At 40.2% G+C, this 22,504-nt stretch overlaps 1 protein-coding gene across 5 annotated transcripts in view; it reads left to right on the top strand.

The window, feature by feature from the left end:
* LOC109916818 (stress-associated endoplasmic reticulum protein 1) overlaps window positions 1-22,442 on the top strand; it is a 22,989-nt gene extending 547 nt beyond the window's left edge. For all 5 annotated transcript variants that reach the window (XM_020516565.2, XM_048604814.1, XM_020516566.2 and 2 more), the window contains exons 2-4: window positions 3,685-3,809; window positions 4,563-4,638; window positions 21,420-22,442. In XM_020516565.2, coding sequence (XP_020372154.1) covers window positions 3,726-3,809; window positions 4,563-4,638; window positions 21,420-21,460 — 201 coding nt within the window. In that variant the 5' untranslated portion in view covers window positions 3,685-3,725 and the 3' untranslated portion in view covers window positions 21,461-22,442. The remainder of the gene's footprint in view (window positions 1-3,684; window positions 3,810-4,562; window positions 4,639-21,419) is intronic.
* The last annotated feature ends 62 nt before the right edge of the window (window positions 22,443-22,504 follow it).

Genomic DNA, 22,504 nt, shown 5'->3' with positions numbered 1-22,504 from the left:
TACCAAACGGACGAGGGTGAGGTGGGCTTGAAATGTACCAAACGGACCATGGGGCAGGAGCTGGGGGCAGGCTTTTATGATTTATAAGTACACGTGTTAATTCTTCTTGTTTACATGTACCTGAAAATGGGCATTTTGTCTGAAGTAGTTGTCCTTTATCACTCCTTCACCTTCTCATGCTGTTTAATACCCTTGATTGGACAGCTGCTGCTGAAAGAGGTTGCATTTCTCACTAGCATGCCTTAAATCAAATTCTGGTGCAAAAATCAACATCAAAGATGCAAAACGTAAATAGATTTTTGAGGGATTGATAGTTATACAGTTTTTTTTTGAAAGATTGCCCCCTCCTGTCCACCTCACCCCAGCCTTGAAGAGGGTCGTAGGTGTGGTGATTTAGAAATATTTATACGTTAATGAAAAATTCTTGTGCAAACTTGATTACTATTTAGTATTAATGTTGCGTTTGGGGATCAGTTGTTTGCTTTCGCAACTTTTGATTTTGTTTTGCGTCCCTTGTTTTTTGTTTTGTCCAATGTTTTTGTCATTTATCTATCTCAAGCATTTAGGGCAGAAATGTCAGGCTTATTGTGCTGCAGTGTATGTAGCATGTAAGACAAGATAAAAGAATTTGTATAGGAGCCTTCTCTCTTTAGGAGATATTTCAGGTAGAATGAGATTATATTGGGCAGTTACTCTTGTAATGTGGGCAAATGGGATTTAGTCAGAGTGAGGTTCTACAAATGGCAACGCAATGAATAGTCCATTAATGTGACTTGTTATTAATTGGGTGCAGAATTTTGTTCAGAACTCTTGAGAAAACAATTTGAATATTCCACAGGATTTCCAATCACCCGAGTCCCGTACCACAGATTTTTTTTTTTGTTTTAATCAATCTATAATCTGAAGAACTGAAACTTCCAATAAAACATCTTCAATGATATACATATTTCACTCGGATCCCAGAGCCTAAACCTTCTGCCTCTGAGGCAAAGATCTTTTCAATTTTATCTCTTAGTTAAGGTCATAACAATCGTTCCTCTCTTTGTAAGTGTGCATTTGATGAGTTTTCTTCCTGTATGGAGCAATACATGCAGCTAGGTACTGGTAAAAGTCAGTTGTAACGGTACAATAGTTTAGAAATTAGGTCAAGAGTGTGTCATGATTTCAAGATTGAGCTAAGGCTTTTGTGCATTTTTTATGCCATCTGTGGTTGTTAGCTTTATGAAGCCTTTAGCACAATAACATGGTGCTTCTCCAAAAAATCAGACTCATTTTTGGTTGTTTTTGTTGAAGCACAAGAGATTTAATCAAACAATATGAAAAACAGTCTATTTATTTAGTTTTAAATTGACCCTTTTCTGGTTTAAAGTCCACCATACATTATGCCCCACTTAAAAAAAAATGCATACCTAATTAATTATTCCAGAGCACAGATGGTGCTAAATTGCCAGTTGCTTACATTGGGGAGGGTGATAGCCTGGAAAACAAGTGCCTGTCCTCCATTTGGAATCTTGTCTTGCCCCTGCCTTTCCATGCAAGAAAAGAAATTGGCTGAAGATGAGAAATTGCCTCCATAGTCTTCATCTGTAAATATCAGAAGTTTTAATGACCAGTCAGAATTAGCGTTAATTTGTGTATGAGTTATTTTTGAATTGGCAGTATTTTTTCTGGCTGTGGATGACATTTAAAATAAGCATGAAGAAATGTGACCTGCTTCAAAATAAAAATTGTCTTTCGTATTACGAAGATTTGGATTAGCATGTAATGCATGTTTTTCCCAGTAGGTATGTGTGGGAGCAAATGAGCTCTTTCATCAGATGGGGTTTTTGACCTTTCATTGAAGCAATCCAATCCAAAGATATAAATTCCACACTTTGTGGATGCTGGGTGCTCTCTCTTTGACCTTTGTGTAGCCTTCAACATGGTCAACCGTATCGTCCTCCTTTTGACTTTTTCCTGTGTTGTCCAACTTGGTGGAAATGTCCTCACTTAATTTCACTCTTGCCTGTCCAGTCATAAATGAATCTTGAGCAAAAGTTTCTCTTTCTGTTTATTTCCATTGTCTCTCAAGTTCCCCAAGAATGTGCAGCTGCAGGCTGTTCTTTAGTTGTGCAAAGTGGAGCTGTTACCAAACTAATGCCAATATTGACTCCTTTTGTGCCCTCTATTAACATTGTTATTGAACTACTTGATTATTATTCACTCCTGGATTAACTGCGATTTTCTTCAGTTAAAACATGGAAAGAATGAAGTCCTGCACCTGATAAAGTTGATTTTCATCCGTCTTTACAGCCCTGTCCATGGCCACAGTTCCATGCTGATCCAGACTGGATGAAATATTTTCATACACATTTGACTTTTGTTTTTGCCCATATATCCTCCAACACAAATTCTTGACTTCCCATCTTGGTTAGATCACCTATCTTTACCTGCAGGCTCCAATTTACCCAAAACTCTGCCTATCCTGTTCCAGTCTTATTCACATTACCTACCTGTTCTTGTTAGCCTGTATTGGTTCTTGATTTCCCTCTCCATTTCTCCATGTCTCCCTTTTTGTAATTTGATTCTTATATTTAAATCCCAAACTGGTGTTGTCTGTCCTATCTCAGTAGATTTTTAAAGCTCAACTCTGTTCATCTGTATTACAGTCTTTTATGCAGGCTGTTCTCATTTTGCATTGTTGGCCATGTCATTAACTGCCTGGGCCCAACTCTGGAATTCCCTCCGTAAAACTTGAACTTTTATTTCTTATCATTTTGTCAAAAAACCTTGGTCACCTTATCAGAACGTCCTCCTTTGTCTCAGCATCTATTTTCATCTTTTACTGAATCTCTTAGACACTTTTCCCCCCACGTTAAAGTAGCTGTATAAATGCAAGTTGTCTTTATGTTAGGTTAGGTTATAATTATACTGCAAATGGCCAGCCCTACAAAATAGAGGCTGTGGAGAAAGAAATGCAGAATGTTTGTTTCTTAACATTGGGTTGTTTGAGTAGCTTGTTCACTTGGTCTGGGTTTTCGCTTATTTACATACCTCGGCACTGCTTCCTAAACTGTATTGACTGCCTGTCATTTCAAGACTCAATTTTGACAATGTTGCCTTTTAATCCATTAAAAGTGAAAAATAGTTACTTATTTACTACCCGTGTGCAGTTGGTTTGAGGACAGTATGCATACTTTAATTGGCACAGACTTGAAGCAGATCAGGTTCTGATTAAGGAGAGGAGTTTAATGCAATCTCATGGAGATGATGTACTATCCCCTCTTCAATTTTTCATATCCTGGGTGGTGGGATAAGGATTAATTTTGGTTGTCGTGTAGCATCCTGTATTGGCTGCTACTGATTGTGAAGATAATTAAAAGTTCAGCTATGTTTGCAGGGATGTTGCTGCTGCAAGGTAGGTGGAAAAAGAAGTCATCAGACCATCCTTGGTCATTTTGGTTATGGATTTAATCAAAGATTTAGTAAATGCTGTGGGATCTGTTCAGCACAATTGACTGAGAAATCCAAGAAAGGAACAAATGACAGAAAAGTTTAAACAGATTAGTGAATCTTTTGAAGTTGTAATTTCCTTTTTAAGTGATTTTTGTTTTTACTACAAATCCAAATTATCTCTCCACATGGTTACTGAAATTAATTTTCTTAAAGTTGGAATTAATTCTCTTTTTTTAAACTGAATTTTAGTCAGCTTGTGTGGTACAAAACCAGTTTGGCCCAGCAAAATAATGGTGGCCAAACAGAGAATCCGGATGGCAAACGAGAAACACAGTAAAAACATCACACAACGAGGGAATGTTCCCAAAAGTTCGGTAAGTTTTAGTCTTTGTGTCTCTGTGTGCTGTAAAATTGAACTAAATCACTTGTCTTTTTGCCCTGTGGAACTGCTTGATTTATGGCTAATAATAAATTAAGCCTCAACTAAATTTACCTCTAACATGGTTCAATAATTAGATTGCCCAACTAATAATTGGGGCTTCAAGAGAATTAATTTCTTTCCCCTTCCAAACCCTATCTCAATAGGGACTTTATGCTGCACAGAAAGCTTCAGGCTCTGCTAAAGTTCTGTTAAATTTTTAGTGCCAGAAAATTTGAAATTAAAAGCCTTTTAAAGTCTGTTCACTACTCCTAGTTTTAAAAAAAAATTCAGTTCCCATTTGTGACATCATTCCCTCCCTTGCTCTGATTTTCAGTTTCATTTTTCGACAGTCTTTCCAAATTCCTCGCCATATGAATTGATTAGCCTTTATGAGCCACTGATGATCCCTGAGCTCGTATACTGTTCTGTGTGGTAATGTCAGTATTTCTGTCTTAATTGATTGAAAGCTTAATGATGCCTCCATCAAAATAGGGCAATGATGAACCGATTGGAATCTTCTACTTGTGTTTATCGTTATCAGTTGAGCTACTGTGCTGTACTACTTAGCTAATCTGTGTATTTCAGTCATAAGAAGCAATGTTATGCTTTCTGGTTATTTAGGACCTCATCATTTCAAACTTACTCACTGAAATAACTGATGCTGGATATGTTTGTGAAGTAATGAGTAGCACGTTTGTCATTCCAGAAAACAACACCAGATGAAAAATCATCAGTTGGTCCCTGGCTATTGGCACTTTTCATTTTTGTTGTTTGTGGATCAGGTAACTTTTAATATTTTTCAAGTCGTTTGTTTAAATCAACATTGATGTTGTGTGTAATATAGCATAATTGAGAATACAATCTGGCTAAAACCGCCATCATGAGTCTTCAATAGTGAAGATAAGCTGCTTCAAAATGCTTAATGATATTGATGGCTCGTAGATGATTAACGTGTTTGTCTTGGATAATGCACTTTACAAAATGTAATGTAAGGAGTCATTTGCCATCCCAGAACCTGAGTATTGCTGGAAAAAGATATGTTGAATTGTAGCTTCTTGTTTGGCATTCGTTGCGACATAATTTTGAAAAATATCAATTTGAAGATAAAAACTAAGATTCGTACTTGATAGCAACTTAAAACCTGACATTTGACTGTCAATCTTAATTGGTGCATTTTTTCCATGGCAGCTATTAAAATCCACTGCTGTCAGCACACAACCTCGACTGAATTGGCCTGAGGAGTTGGGTCAAAGTGGCTATGGTGTTTTTGTTTTGTGTGGGGAGGTGGCATTGGCCTTTGCTTTTAAACACTAATTAACATGACGTAAAACTGGCACAGTCTAAGGATGTGCTAGCACTGACGTCACTGCGCACATAACGTGGCAAAGCCAGCAATATGCTCATGGTGGTATCCTGAAGTATGTCACATTCAGCTGGCATCACTACTGTCTGCCCATGTGCAGAGGCTAGCGGCCATTTGGGTGAGTGGTGTAATTTCTCAATTTTTTGCAGTCATTTTTCAGGCAGTTTGCCTTTAAATCAGAAATTGATGTCCAGTAAATAATAGAATTAATTTGTTTTGATTTAATTGAAAATCAGACTTTCTCATGTCTTGCTTGTTCTTTAAGATTGATTTTTACTTCCCACACCACCACCACCACATTTTTTGGATATCTTGGCATCATTTTGGTTTGTTATTTCCTCGCCCCTTCAGTTGACTTTTCTTCGCCCCATACCCGGTTTCATTTATCTTTTTTTTTGCTATGGCTCCTCATTTGAAAGTGCCTGAATGTTGAAGGCACGGATTCTTGCCTTTCCTCTCATGCTGAAGCCCTGACGTCAATATCTGGATTGTAGCTGAGTGTTTGAGGTTTGCATTCCTGATGGAATTCATTTGATGAAAAGCTTGGCTGGTTGAAGCTATCTTCCATCACTTGGGAGCAGCTAACATGTTTATAACAGCCTGGGTTTTGATTTATCCTTTGTGAATTGGACATACATGCACAGTCATCCTTTTCAAGTAGGTGCCTGAATCATAGCTGTCCTAGAACAATTGGTTCAGAGCACTGTCCTCTGAGGGGGAAAGGTTGAATGGAGTGGTCAGGGATTGGTGTTGGGCACTCACATAGAATGTTTCACCATAGTGAAAGGCATTCAGCTCAACAAGTCTTCTTGCTCCATAAGATCCTGCACTCACTCACTTTGATCACTCAGCATAACATAGTCCTTGCTGTTTCATGTACTAACCTAGCTTCCCCCAGTGGCATCTGTTATTTGCTTTTTACTGTTAGTTAGCCAGTTCTACATTCTCACCATCTCTAAAAGAAGTTTCTCAGCAGTTCCTTATTGAGTTTGTTAACGTAGATAATCTGCTATTTATGACTTTATAGTTTTGGGCTTTGTTTTTTCTTGCTTATTTACATAAGTGACCTGGATTCCAAAATTATCAAATATCCTGGGAATGTATTAAATTGGGGTGGAGCCTGCGGGCTCATGACAGACCGAGACAATCTCTAAGTGGATAGAATAGGTCAGGAGAAATCAATTTGTGCACTATAAGAAAAATAACATTTGAGAAATCAATCATGATGATTAGTCTAGTTGAGAGAATGGAAGAGATCTGGAATATATTGACTAACCAGTCATGGTGAAGCAACAACAAAAACAGAAGTTGCTGGAAAAGCTCAACAGGTCTGGCAACATCTGTGAAGAAAAAAATCAGAGTTAACGTTTTGGATCCGGTGACCCTCCCTCAGAACTGAAAGGTCGAGAGTGTGCATGTGACGCTGCGTGGCTCTGAGTGCGCATTTTGGGATGCGGTGAGCGCAGCTGACTGTGGAGCATTGAACGTCACGGAGATATCTGTGATCCTGGGAGGATTCAAAACATGAGGGGTGAAACTTCAGTTGGAATCCACGTGGGGTGAGTCTGAGCCGGAGGCAGTCACCCGAGGAATGTGATATGGCAATAGAAATGAATTTTAGCAAATACTCGGTCAAACACCAGGAGTGAGAGTGAAATTAATGTCGGTGGGCAAGAAGAAAGATTGGAATGGAAATCCTGTCGGAGAGAGGAGCAGAGCTTCTTCAAGGTGGGCATGCCTAAAAGAGATGTGGCAGTGAATTAATACGAAACAAAAATGGAAAGAACTGCAGATGCTGTAAATCGGGAACAAAAACAGAAGTTGCTGGAAAAGCTCAGCAGGTCTAGCAGCATCTGATATGAACAAGTCAGTTAACATTTCGGGTCCGGTGACCCTTTTCATTTAGCGGTGAAGCAGCAGTTGTCAAAGCAAACAGAATGCTGAGTGTATTACTGAGTGTATCTTTAATCTCAAAGCATTTCATGGGAGTGGCGTGCAGTTTTGACTGAGACATTTTACACATGGGGATAGGTGATCAAACATCTGGTCATAGTGGGAGCTTTTAGACTTTAAGATATTTCTTAAAAGGGAAGAGTTGGACAATCATAACTAATATATTTCCGAGTCCGGATGGCTTTACTTGGAGGAAATCTTACAAATGGTATAGTTCCCATGTATCTGCTGCTCTTGTGCTGCTGCTACTGAACATCAGTGGTGGAGGGAGCGCATGCTTGTGGATGCGATGCCACTCAGTGAGTTGCTTCGTCCAGGATGGTGTCAGACTTCGTCTTGTTGAAGCTGCACTCGTCTGTGCAAGGCAGAAGCATTCAATCACACTTCTGGTCTGTGCCGTTTTAGATGGTGGATAGGCTTTTGGAAGGTAGGAGGTGAGTTACTTGTCAATTAAATTAACTGAGAGGCTTGCTTCATCCAAACATTTGTTCTCTATAACATTTTGTAACTGAATTAGGAGAGCTGATTAGAAATCTTTTTTTAATGTTGCATTTGTTGCCATTTGGCTCCTGAGTTTTGCCATGTTGGATTGCAACATGACCTTCAAAGACACAAGTTAAAAAAATTTGGCAAGATGTCTGAAGTACCTTTATTTTTTAAGCAGGCTGCTTGTATATTTGATATATACATCTTTCTCTTGCTAGGCAGTAGTGTGAATTATTTTGGTGCAAGTGACATGCCAAGAGGAGTCTGGTAAGCATTAGGTATAGTTAGTATCAGGTATAGCCCAGTGAAGATGTTTGATTTTCCCCAAAGTAATATTTTGAATCTGCTTGCTAAATGTAAAATTGTTACTGGTCAAGGAACAAATTGGTCCAGTCTAGGATTACTTATAATTAAATCAGGTACTACACTTTACACTTTAAGTATTAACTTGGTAAATATTCCACATGACCTGTTGCTTTTAACACGTTGTTATTCTCTTAGTGTGACATTTAGCCATGGTATTTTTAAGATGCTATTGATGTTCTCAAAATATTTCCTCATATTTTGAAAATTAACTACCAGTACTATCTCATGACAGATCTGGTGAAGCTAATTCAGCTTCCTCCATTCCACATTGCTGCAGTCTCAGATTCTGCTCCCCTTTTTTCATGCAGAAAATGCACTCTTTCTTGAATGTAAGACTGGGCTGCTCCTGCTCCTTGCACCAAATTCTGTTCGTTGTGCAGGTGTGATCTGGATGAGTCAAAACCTGTGGAAACAGACCCTTTGGTTCAGTCTCTCTACATTGGGGAAACGATGTGTAGACTGGATGACCGCTTCATAGAACATTTACATCCTCCTCGTAAAAAAAAAAAGACCCTGAGCTTCCAGTTGCCTGCCACTTTAACACACCACCCTGTTCCCTGGCCAACATCTCTGTCCCAGGCTTGCTGCAGTGTTCCAGCGAAGCTCAGCGCAACTTGGAAGAACAACACAATATCGAGTTCAATAATTTTAGGGCTTAAATCTCCCATGTCCTGGCCCCTACCCGACACACCAGGCCTTGTTATCACATAGCCTACCATTACACTACCCCTATTGTTAGTCACTAAAAATCCACATTAACAGCTATTCACCCTCCTAGCTAGGTTGTTGTCAACTTCTTTGTCTGTCCAACTGCTTTTCTCTCTCTTTGGGCTCTATCCTTTGTCCTGTCGTTTACTCCCTACCCCACCCCTCTCCCTTTTTTCTGCATATAAATTGATGTTTTCTTAGCTACCAGCAGTTGTGAGGAAGGGTCACTGGACCAAAATGTTAACGCTGAATTTTTTTTTCTTCACGTACTGCCAGACCTGCTGAGCTTTTCCATTGACTTCTGTTTTTGTCCCTGCAGTTCAATTGGTCCGTGCTGACCGTGCTCCCAAACTAAACTAGTTCTACCTGCCTGTGTTTGGCCCGTATCCCTCCAAACCTTTCCTGTTCATTAACTTATCCAAATGTCTTTCAAACATTATAACATACCTGCATCCACCACTTCCCCTGGCAGTTCATTCCACGCACTAACCACACTTTTTTTTTAAAAAAAGATTGCCCCTCATGTCCTTTTTAAATCTTTCTCCTCACCTTAAAAATGCCATCTAGTGTTGTACTCCAACACCTTAGGGAAAAATCTTTGCTATTCACTTATCTATACCCCTCATGATTGTATAAACCTCAATTAGGTCACCCCTCAGTCTCCTACGCTCCAATGAAAAAAGTCCCAGCTTATTTTTTTATAACTCAAACTCTCCATTCCCAGCAACACCCGAGTAAATCTTTACTGAACACTGTCCAATTTAATAATATCCTGCCTATAACAGGGTGATCGGAAATGTATACAGTACTCCAGAAGAGGCCTCACCAACCTCAACGTGGCATCCCAACTCCTATACTCAAAAGGTCTGAGCAATGAAGGCAAGCATGCTAAATATCTCCTTAACTATCCTGTCTACCTGTGACACTCAATTTCAAAGACCTATGTACCTGAGCCCCTAGGGCGTCTCTGTTCTACAACACAGTCTAGTTATTAAGATAATTGATGCAAAAGAAAGAGGAAGGAGGAATTTTTTGTTTATACCATTTTTGTGATTTGGAATGGTTGAAAGAATAATGGAAGCAGAATCACCAATAATTTTCAAAAGGGAATCAGATAAATATCTGAAAAGGAACAATTTGTATAACTACAGGAAACAAATAAGGGAGTGAGACTAATTGGATTTTGTCCGTACTAATTGTTTGAAAAGCAGAGGGTCAAATGACCTCTGTGTTCTATGATTTTATTACCCGATTCCGTTCATTTCTACATTCCAGTCCTTTGTGAGGAAATATCTTATCAGCTTTGCCTTTCTGACAGCACAGCTATATTTGTATTTGGCAGATGTATGGGTCACCTTGACTTATTTTTGCCCCCAACTCCACCAGCTTTATCTAAAAGTGACCTTGTATTATGTGGAGCAGTGGGTGGAGAAGCTTTAGTCAGTTTTCGAAGGTCAGATGTTAATATATTTGCTATGGTTCTGTCCTTGCGTTAGAGGAAATAGACCACCTATATCACATCTGTTATTCTTCACAAAGACATGTTACAACACGGAGACAGGCAACCAAACCAAGTCAGCCTTTTTATTTGCAACGCAGTAAATTAAAACCTTCAAATATCTTCAAGATTGACCTCAGTGGTTCCTCCTCAGACTTTTGAATAACCAGTCCCAGACACTTTAAATAATCAATTCTGGACACCTAGCTTTGTAGTGTAAACAAAGGGCTTAACAATTTATTAGCAATACAGTAACTTTAGTGGAGCAACATTAAACAACGAAGTAGTCTAAATGATTTCTCTGATTTTAAACCTAGTAGCCTTTATTTTCAGTCGCATTCATACAAAAGATAGTCAAGCAAGTATAGTTAAGGGATAAATAAAAGAACATAACAAAATTGATTAGATTTCTTAGGTGGTTTTTCACAATGCATTGTTCCACACCCATCGATAATAGGTTTTTTTTGGGTTGGTTTTCTGAAGATGTCTGTCAGGGCTTCCTTTTCACTTCACTCAGAGGAAGTTTGGGATACTTAGTTTCCAATCACCGAATATCCAATAGCTGATAACAGGAGGTTAGGTTTCACATCTTCATGCTGTAGCATCAACGGTCAAATTCTTCCCAGAAAACACTCCAAACAATTTGCGTTTCCATATTAGTTTGACAGTCTTCCTCAGGAGGACCCAGTTACTGTTCAACATCAGTCTTCTGATTGAGCACAAGGTCTCTCCCAGACTTGCTGGAACTAGTTCCCAAGTGCAGACATTGTTAATAGCCAGATATGTGCTATATGTTTAAACATACTTCGCCATCAAAGACCCTATAGAACCTTTGGACCAAGAACTGACCTGCAGTTAACCTCCAGCTGTGGCCTCACAAAGAAACGTTTGTTTGTTCTCTCTTCTTTGTTTCAACACAAGCTGCTGGCCATAGTCCAAAGCTCATTTTCAGGTCTGTTTTAAGTTCACAGCTCCAGACCATAATTGATAAAAGAATAGAACAAATAATTAAAAATCAGCAAGGTTTCTAACAGGTAATAATTCCTTCTTGCGGTGTATACTGAATTAGTGAAAATAATGTCCAGCTAACCATCAAAGAAAATGCCAGATATGGGCGCCAAGCTGATAGGAAGAGATGTAAGCCATTTAACCTCAAGTCTATTGTCATTTAATGGGATAACGGTTGATCAATGACCAAACTCCATAGACCAGCTTTTGTCAACTGCAAAAACAAATCAGTCTTCGATTTTAAAATTGTTAAATTAATTCACTATTTTGCAAGTGCCTTGTTCTGTTCATTTTAGGTCGATAATGCCTGATCTCTCATTTGTTGACATCAGTCAATGTGTCCCACAGTTTTGCTCATTGATTCAAATTGTTAAGGCGTATTAAAATTTTGATTCCACCTGCATATTTGCAATGACACCTCCCTTTGCATCATTGCTATACTTGTCTATGTGTCTTTGTACCTCATCATTTTAAGTCGATAAATGCAGTGAATAGTTCAGGTCCCAACATATCCTAGTAGAATGTTGCTAGTCACAGTCTACTAGTTACTGGACCTGCATGTCTGCAATCCCTTCTTGATATCTTATGCTCCTTGACCACTTTTCTAGGTAGGTCCATGATGTGCCTTCAATTCCATGAGATTCAGTGACAGCTAACCGTTTCTTGGGACAATTTATTAATGTGTTCGTGTACCTTAAAGCACCTTTGAACCTTCACTCAGCATCAGATCAGTATGTGAAAGAGAAATAATGGTCAACATCCCAGATTTTGCTGATTGGGGGTGTTTGGTGTACTGCATTGATGGTCGCCTTTCACCATTGGTTGCGCATTTAACACTAACTGCAGTGTCAGGATGTTGGGTTAGCACAGATTAGCGCAGAAATCGTAAAGTTGCAATCGGTCAGTCAGGACTGTCTTTCCTGTGGCTGACCCCAGAACCAGCAATCATGCTGCTACGGTTTGACACCCCTTAAAGGTGAGCACCTTGTTCATTAGGTGTTACTGGGTTTTTAACTGCAACGTAATTCATAAAATTGATTGAATAACAAAACTGGCCCAGGGGAAAAAAGATCATGATTGCTGAGTGCTGTTGAATTGTCGATTAGAACTTTGAGCTCTGTTTTTAAAAAAAAAATTGAAAAATAGATAGAAAAATAAAATGCTGCAGCAGCTGCAAAATGGAAATAAAAACAAACTAGTGGAATTTTCAGGGTGATGACCCTTCAGGATTCAACAATCTGAAACATTAACTGTTTCTCTCCACACTCTTGCCTGACCCATTAAGTACTTCCAGCATTTTCTGCCTACGATATTTGACAGGGTTCTACTTTGCCTTGCGTTCTATTTTCACTTTGACCCAATCTTTAACTTTTTTCCCAATTTAGAAATAGCTAGATAAATTTAGTGATTTTATCTGGTGCTTTGCGTTTGTTCACAGTGTCTGTGTAGATTATTTAATGCACTAGATTGCGTGGGCACCCTAATGACCTCACTCAGGCTCCAGGCTGTGAATGCAACCTCCATCAGTGACCATCGGCTACAGTTGGACAACAGGGCTATAGAAGTGAAAATCTGGCCAAAGATTGTCAGATCTCTCGGCAAGACCTGCTGAGATGTGAGTGGCTTTACTTCTCTGTCCTGGCTGACTGGAAACTCTGATTTCACATTGAACGTATATTTTTATAGAATCATATAGCATAGAAGGATGTCACTGTACCTCAGAAGGCAAAAAAATGTCTGAGTAGTCCTGTGTACCTGCCATTTCCCAATTGGTTTTGGTACTTTATTCCTTTCTAGCATTCATCCAATTTTCATTTTAAAATGTTATTAAATTTGATTCTGTTGCTGTCTGTTTCTGTCAATAAGACCGTCAGATGTAGGAGCAGAAGTAGGTAATTCAGCCCATCGTGTTTCCTCTTCCATTCAGTGAGATCGTGGCTGATCCAATAATCCTGAACTCTACTTTCCTCCTTTTTCTCAATAACCTTTGTTTCCCTATGTTACAGACCAGACCAGATCTCCTCTCTAACCCCCAACATTCACAGTACTGTAAGGAGATAGTCTAGACTCAACCTTTTATGTTTATTTAAAAGCAAGTGTAAGGAGCTGTATTCCAAATGGTCCACCACCACGCTTTAGTTAAAACACAAGTTATTCTTACAGCACTGTTAAAATACAAAAAAATTGGCGTAACCTTAACTCTGTTGAAATATTTAACAAGATAACGTAACCGTTAATCATCTGTTCCAATGTCTGCTGCATTCCACATACCCTCAATTTTACAAAAATGCAATACAGCAAAACTGTTATGATTCTCATGTCCTGTCTCACTCCAGTCCAGAAGTAACAGTCTGACTGTCTTGATTTTTAAGAGGAAGCCTCGCTATCTCAGACTTCACTGTGGCAGCCAGGACCTCCAGCTTTTAGCTCAGCAGCCAGCAGAAAAGCCTTCTGACTAACTGGAAGCAAAACTCAAAGCCTTCCTGGGTATGTGTGAGCCCTGACCCTGTCTACTCATAATTTGGAAAAAAAAAAAGCCACCACCCAGGGAGGACAAAAAAGCTGTTTAATAATTACCTGTCTGAAGGAGACATTCCAACACTACTGTGGCAACACTCCTCTGCAAGAGAAACAGCACAGAACACACAGGGTACATTCGCATCACACCTTATTGATTCAAATTTGTCAGTCTGAGCCTTGAATATTTGTAATGACTAACCTCAACAGCTTTCTGCAGTAACAACAAACCCAGAGACCTATCTCTTAAGTTCCTCCTCATCTCTTAAGTGGGTATCCCCTTACTCTTAAATTATGCTGTCTGGTCCTAGACTCTGACAAGGGGAAACAACCATCTACCCTGTCAAGTCTCCTAAGAATCTTGTGTTTTAGTAATATAGCCTCTCATTCTTTAAACTTAAATGATTACAGGCCCAACCTACTCCATCTTTCTCCACACTATCTCATTTAGAACTTTGTCTGTTTTTTTCACTTGTCGCTGGATTAAAATCCTGTAGACCCTCTATCAGCACTGAATGTACCTGCGGTGAATCAAGGTCGTGATTCACCCCACCTTATTGAGGGCACTTGGTGGACAAGGCCTCGACACATCCATGAATGAGTAACAAAGCTGGCACTTCCTGGTCTATGGTTGTCCTGTGTGAGAGGGGCAGCATGAAGTAGAAGTTGTAGGACCTTCCCTAGGCCTACCCCTGGACTTGGCCAGGTCTGTTCATGAGTTCAGGGTGAGCGTGACCTACTATTAATGCCGAACATGTTGTTCAGAATGCTAGCTTTGTTCTCTTGTCAGCATCTGGCTCCTTTGATAAGGAGTGTGCAGTGTCCTTGATGCCTTCCCAAAATGTTGGGTATCATAGGAAGATTGGAGTGTCTCATGAATGCCAACAGTATTTTAAATTAAGTTCATTTTTGTTCAGTGCTGTTTTGGTTTAATTATGTTAGTGGTTCCACCTTAATTTGAAGGGCCAGTTGGCGCACTGCCAGTGTCAGCAGTGTTGGTTTATTTTCAAATAGGCATTCATATGCTCTAGCAGATCCTGAAGGAAAGGTCAATACTAGTCATTTAATAAACTGTCATCCTCAAAGATGTTCAAAGCAAGAAGCTATTAAAAGGGCTGCATGGTGGCTCTGTGGTTAGCACTGCTGCCTCACCATGCCAGGGATCCAGATTCAATTCCACCCTTGGGTGACTGTCACTGTGGAGTTTTCACGTTCTCCCAGTGTCTGTGTGGGTTTCTTCTGGGTACTTTGGTTTCCTCCCACAGTCCAAAGATATGCAGGTTAGGTGGATTGGCCATTCTAAATTGCCCATAGTGTTCAGAGATGCAGGCTAGATGGATTAGCCATGGGAAATGCAAGTTACATGGATAGCACAGGGAAGGTGGGTCTGGGTGTGTTGATCTTCAGAGGATCAGTGTAGACTCAGTGGACTGAATGGCCTGTTTCCACTCCATGGGGAATTCTGCAAAAACTTAACTGTTAAACGAGAAGTTGGGGAAATTGGTGATCAAGATTGTAGTTCTCCTTTCAGTACTATATTTATGTCCATTGGCAGAGGTTTCACAATACTGATCAAACATTACTCTGTGCAAGGTCACAGTGTCCCTATTTAAAAAATGCTGCTTTATTGATTTTTACTTTTCTACATTGCCCTGGTTACAGTATAACAATTTTGCCACGTATTCATTTACCATGCTTTTAAACTGAATACATAAGACATTTGCAAAATAAAGGCTCAGCTTTCTGCCATGCTTTTCACAGACCTTTCCTGCTGGCCTTGGACAGATTCATCAGAATTTTATCAGAGTTCCAAAGATTAGCTTTGAGACATGATTACACAAAGAGGAAAAAAAAAAGTTTTATGGGAGTTTTGAGGCTTTTAAGATTTCAAAAAGGAATTAACTGGTTAGCCAAAAAGCAAGTACTGTCACGGAGGAGTTTGAAATAAGATATAAAAACATGACTTTTGAAAATTTAGTCGTGGGATGTGGATGTCGCTGGCCAGGCCAGCACTTATTATTAATCCCTAATTACTTTGAGCTGTCTTCTGAACAACTGCTGTCCTTGGGCGATACATTAACAGTGCTGTTTGGAACGGAATTCCTGGCCCAGTGACAGTAAAAAAGCAGTAATATAGTTCCAAGTCAGTGTGATGTGATTTGGAGGGACTTTACAGATGGTCGTGCACTCAAACATAGCTGCCGTTGTCCTTGTCGATGGTAGAGGTAACAGGTGGAATGTCTTTTCTTGTTCGCTCACGGAAAGTGGGTATCACTGGCTGGGCCATTATTTATTTTCCATCCTTAATTGCCCTTGAAGATGGTAGTAAGCTGCTGCCTTGAATCACTGCAGTCCATGTGCTATAGGTAGGCACAATGCTGTTAGGGAGGGAATTCCAGGATTTTGACCCACTAACACAAAAGGAGCAAAATATATCTCCAAGCCAGGATGATGAGGAGCTTGGAGGAAAATCTTCAGGAAGGTGGTGTTTCCCTGTATCGTTTGCTTGTCTTTCTCGAGGGGTGCGGTTGTGGGTTTGAAAGGTATTGTTGGCAGAGCTTTGAATTTCTGCACTGCATCTTGCCGGTGGTACATATCACTGACGCTCAGCAGCAGTGGAGGGAGTGGATGTAAGTGGATATGGTGCCAATGAAGAGAGCTGTTTTGTCCTGGATGGTGTTGAGCTGCTTGAATTTTTCTGGAGTTGCACTCACCCAGACGAGTGAAGAGTATTCCATTGCAATTCTGACTTGTGCCCTGTACATACTGGTCGGGCTTTGGGGATTCAAGAAGTGAGTTACTTACTGCAGTATTCCTAGTGTCTGGCCTGCTCTTGTAGCCATAGTGTTTATATGGCTAGTCCGGTTCCGTTTCTGGTCAACGGTAATCGTCGTGATGTTGATGGTGGACTGTTCAGTTATGGTAAATAGATTCAATGTCAAGGGGTGATTGTCTCTTATTAATCAAAAGGTGGTCATTACTCAGCATTTGTTTGGCACAATTGTTTCTTGCCTTTTCAGACCAAGCCTGGATATTGTCTAAATGCAACAAGGTAGATTCATAGAGCTGTACAGCTTGGAAACAGAACCTTCGATCCAAATCATCCATGCCAACCAGATATGCTAAATTAATCTATCCCTCTCAACCCTTCCTATTCATGTACCCATCCAGATACCTTTTAAATGTTGTAATTGTACCACCCTCCTCCATTTCCTCAAGCAGCTCGTTCCATGCAAGCACCACCCTCCTCGTGAAAACATTGCCCCTTGGTTCCCTTTTAAATCTTTCCATGCTCCCCTTAAATCTATACCCTCTAGTTTTGGAGTCCCTACCCTATCCATGCCCTTCATGATTTCATAAACCTCTACAAGATCACCCCTCAGCTTCCGACACTCCAGGAAACATGGCCCCAGCCTTCTTAGCCTTAGAGGCTCAAGACCTCGAACCCTGGCAACATCCTTAAATCTTTTCTGAGCCCTTTCAAGTTTCACAACATCCTTCCTATAGCAGGGAGACCAGAATTGAATGCAGTGTTTCAAAACTGGCCTAACCAATGTCCTGTACAGCTGCAACATAACCTCCCAACTCCTATGCTCAATGCACTGACCAATAAAGGCAAGTGTACGAAACACCTTCATTATCCTATCTACCTGCGACTCCACTTTCAAGGAACTATGAACCTGCACTCCAAGGTCTCTTTGTTCAGCAACACTCCCCAGGACCTTACCATTAAGTATATAAGTCCTTCCCTGATTTGCCTTTACAAAATACAGCACCTCACATTTATCTAAATTAAATTCCGGCTGCCACTCCTTGGCCCCTCTGATCAATGGCCCATTGTACTCTGAGGTAACCTTCTTGGCTGTCTGCCACACAACCAATTTTGGTGTCATCTGCAAACTTACTAACGTCTGGACATGGTGAGATAGTAAGAACTGCTGATGCTGGAGTCAGAGATGAGTGTGGAGCTGAAGGAACACAGCAGGCCAGGCAGCATTAGAGGTGCAGGAAAGCCGACATTTTGGGTCGGGACCCTTCAGAAAAACCTTTCAGAAGAAGAGTCCTGACCCAAAACATCAGCTTTCCTGCTGCCTGGCCTGCTCTGTCCTCCGGCTCCACACTGTTAATGTCTGGACGTGGATTGCTTCAGTATCTGAGGAGCCGCAAACGTGGTTGTTGAACGTTGTGCAATTGTTGAATATCCCCACTTCTGACCTTTTTGATGTTGGGGAAAAGGCCGTTGAAGCAACTGAAGATGGTTGGGTGGTGGTATCTTATGCTACCTATTGCTACCACTGTGATGATGATGAAATCAGTGAGTGTTGAAGGCAGTTTATACAGTGCCAATCAAGCAGGCTGTATTGTGCTGGATGGTGTGAGCTTTGAATGTTGTTATAGCTTCACTTATTCAAGAAATTGGAGACCATTTCATCAAACATATTTCTTCTGCCTTGGAGATAGTGCATAGGTATTGGGGAGACAGGAGGTGAGTTAACTGCCTCCCAACTCGTGGCTCAAGAGCAGATCAGAAGCTACCATATGTATAAGGCTCACTTTCCATTTGTAAACCCTTTAGTTCTGAAGAATTGTCATATCAGACTCAACATTAACTTTTTCAGTCTTCATAGGTACTACCAGACCTGCTGAGATTCTCCAGCATTTTTGTATATTTTCCAGATTTCCAGCATCCATAGTATTAACTTGTGTTTATATGACTCATCTCGATCAGTTTTTGGTCAGCGGTAACCCCAGGATATTGGTAATGGAGGATTCAGCGAGGCTAGTGTCATTGAACAGCAAGGGACAATGGTTAAATTCTCTGCTGGAGATGATCGTTGTCTGGCACAAATGTGACTTTTCAGTTAACAGCCTAAGTGCGGCTATCGTCCACATCTTGCTGCATCTGAATATGGACGATCTGAATCCGAGGAGCCGTGAATGGTGCTGAAGGTGGTGGAACCTTGTGATGGAGGGAGAGTCAATGACGAAACAGTTGAAGATGACTGGACCCAGGACACTAACCTGAGGAACTCTTGTAGTGATATCTTTGGATGATTGACCTCCCAACAACCATAACCATCTTTCTTTCATGCTAGATATGACTCCAACCAGTGGAGACCTTTCTCCCCTGTTTCTGTTGACTGCAATTTTGCTTGATTTTCTTTGTGCTGTATTCCTTTGAATGCTCAAGGACAGTCCCTGTCACCTCACCTCTGGAGTTCAGCTATTTTGTCAAAGTTGGACCAAGGTGCTAATGGGATCTCGAACTGAGGGGCCTTGTCAAACTGAGTGTCGATGAGCAGGTTATTTCTTTGCAATTGCTGCATAATAGCACTATCAACAACCTCTTGCGTTGCTTCGAATAAGGGTAGACTGAGGGGGTTGTAATTGGCATAGTTGTTTTTTCCTGTTGTTTTGTGTTTGGGACATAGCTGAGCAACTTTCCATATTGCCAGTATTGTATCTGTATTGGAGCATCTTGGGTAGAGACCTTGCTTGTTCTGGAATACCAATCTTCAGTGCTCATGATGGGAATGTTGTCAGAGCCATTTCTAGTGCCTTCATCTTTATCACGTGTAATGAATTGAGTAAGCTGAAGACTAAAATCTATGGTGCTGGACACTTCAGGTGGGCATTGAGATGGATCATCCATGTAGTACATCTGGCTGAAGTTAGATGAAAATGCTTCAGCCTTGTCTTTTGCACTGATGTTTTGGACTCCCCTATTATGTAAGATAGGGATGTTTGTAGTGCTCATCCTTCTACGAACGGTGTAATTGTACACCACTATTGTTGACTGTGGCAGTCCACATTAACTTATCAATAACTCACTGCAACACCCCGGAGCTGCACAAAAACAGAGAGGAACACCTATACAAAGTCTTTACAAACAGTGGGCACCCCAACAACTTCATCTGCCAATGCCTGGCAAATAAACAACACCAAGAAGACACTGTACGCCCCAACGCACTGGCCACTCTACCCTTTATTAGAAATACATCAGAACTGACAACAATAACAAACAAAAGAACTGCGGATGCTGTAAATCAGGAACAAAAACAAGTTGCTGGAAAAGCTCAGCAGGTCTGGCAGCATCAGTGAAGAAAAAAATCAGTTAACATTTCGGGTCCAGTGACCGACCCTCAGAGCTGACTACAAGACTCCTATGACCTCTTGGAATAATGATAGCACACAAACTTAACAGCCACACTCTGCTAGTTACGCTTAAAAGCGAAAGACCCCCATACCAACAATGAGCAGGACAAATGTGACATTATAAAATACCGTGCAGCAACTACAAGAAACACGACATAGGACAGACAGGCAGGAAATTCGCCACCAGAGTACATAAACACCAACTCGCAGCAAAACAGCACAACCAACTTTCCGTCATTTCAATCTATTCCAACATAGAAGGACATCAGTTTAACTGGGACAAAGTTACAGTACTAGGACAAGCAAAACAAAGACAAGCACGAGAATTCCTGGTTTTCAACCACCGATGCGATAAAGAAGCATGTTGAGATAGACTCCATCTACATACCACTACAATACAAAACCGGAAACAAGACTGCCCACCATGACAAACTGGACCATATAAATTCCGAGCGGGACAGTACAAGAGCGCTTCAGCGGAGGCTAGGCAGCACTGACAATGTCAGCCAGAAGGGAATCAAAACATTTGCATGAAAAGCAGTCAGCTTGGCAAACCAACCAATAACTCCAGGTTTGACAATATTGCCCATCAACAGATCATCTGTAATAAAGAAAGCTTCAAATCGAACTCATTCGTCCTCCAGTATTTAGCTTTGGTTCCCATCTTCCATCATATAAGAGAGTGCACCATTTGGTGCAGAAATTGGTCATTTGGAAGCGTTTAACACCAGAGATGATTTGGCAAAAGGGATGCTTTCAGTGCCACATTCGTGACTTCTCTTTTTTAAAGACTCAAACTGTACATTGGTTATTAACACAAAATGAACCTATAATCACTGCACCATGTTGTAGTTTTACAGGTCCTAAAGACGACACATCTGACATTGGAAAACTCGGTTTTTATTTTGTACATATTACATGGAGTAACAACATCTTGTTTCGCCAGTATTTCCTGGAAGATAATGTACTAGGTATTTTCAGCTTGCTTGATGTGCATCTTGTACAAGTCCACCAGACAATTCTGCGTTTCATGGCTACCTATTTCATTTCCCTCTTCAAACTAAGAAATCTATTTTAAATCATTTTGATAAGCAAATCAGCAGATGGCCATTAACTTAAACAGCATGCACTTCCTCTCCGCTCCAACAGTTGTTAAGCACAGTGACAGCTTTCTAAATGTTAATTGAAACTGGGGCCATGCACCAATGTCTTAAGTTAAACCTGCTTTGGCTGTTATGATTTAACTTACAGTTCATTCCAACACTGAAAATATTGGATTAGTGTTCAAACTAAAGCTGTACCAGCCTTCTCATTTTAAAATTTGCTAATTAATTCAGTTTCCTTCCAGCCCCAGGATTCCTTCAAGTAGATTCTCTACTCGTGTCTGTTCTTGTGTAACCTTGCTTTTTAAATACAAAAACAGCTCTGGTGACTATAATCTTTCCAAGATTGTCATTTGCTTTTAATTTGATTTTTAAACTGACATAATATTTTTTCTCCCCCCGCAGCTATCTTCCAGATTATTCAGAGTATCCGGATGGGCATGTGAAATGGATAAAATTCAAATCTCTACCTTTTTAAGTGTCTTGCTGTTAATTCCAGCTGTGAGTCTGACCATTCCAACACTTCCTTTGTCTTACAAACGATGGATTTTACAGAATTGATCTTTCTGTCATTGCTTTTGAAGAAACTTTTAATTCCATGGTGTTGCTAAAAGTCTAGTTCATTCCTTCGTGTGACCCAAGAAGGCAAGGATATAGTAAAAGCCATCCAACAGTTTAATTTTGTATTTTAATCAGGGAAATAGTTTGTAAGATCATATTTAATGTGAATACTTTATCATTATATATAGTTGGTATGTAGGTAAGAACTTTTTTGGTGTACTCAAATTTTTCCCCATTCTTTCATGATCCTTAAATTGTAGAGAACGTGGTTCTGCTCCCTGTCCAATTTGAGATCCAAAATGTGCATCTTTCTAAATCAAATTTATAATTCTGGAAAAGTGCCTTCTTTTGTATATTAAAGTGTACAACCATTTTAGGGCTTTGGTCTGAATGCTTCTCTGATCTTAGAACGTGAATTGATTTTCGTGTTTGTTTTTCTGTTGAAATAAGGGTGATCTACTGTCATGTCTTAAAATATTTGTCTGATTGATCCAAGAACTAGCTGAATTTGGGAGGGAGAAGAGAATGGTTTGAGGGGGGGTGGTGGTTTCTGTTTTAAGTGACCCAAGGCAGCCATCTGTATGTTTAAGAGCCTAAAACTGTCCCATTCTCTTGGGTGAGAGCAGCCAGTTCCAAGTTATGTCCACAGGCAGTTTCTTCTCTTGGTAAATGAAACAAGCTAAATGTAAGAAGCTTCTCCATTGCCTACACTGTATGGTCTGATAATGTTGTAAATCGCGGCATGCTGATAACTCCACATTTTGTGATTGCTTGATTGCTGCTTTGTCTCATCAGGTCCAATCGACTGTGTTTGACTGTAAGCAGCTGCAGCATTTGTCGCCGAAATAAATATATTTTTGCTTGAAATTGCTGATGTACTCTGTTAATTCTCATGGTCTCCAGTATAAATTACTTTTTGACTCAGTTAA

The sequence above is a fragment of the Rhincodon typus genome, chromosome 13 (assembly GCF_021869965.1).
Source record: "Rhincodon typus isolate 14 chromosome 13, sRhiTyp1.1, whole genome shotgun sequence".
NCBI lineage: Eukaryota > Metazoa > Chordata > Chondrichthyes > Orectolobiformes > Rhincodontidae > Rhincodon > Rhincodon typus.
This window is presented reverse-complemented; position numbering and strand designations above follow the sequence as displayed.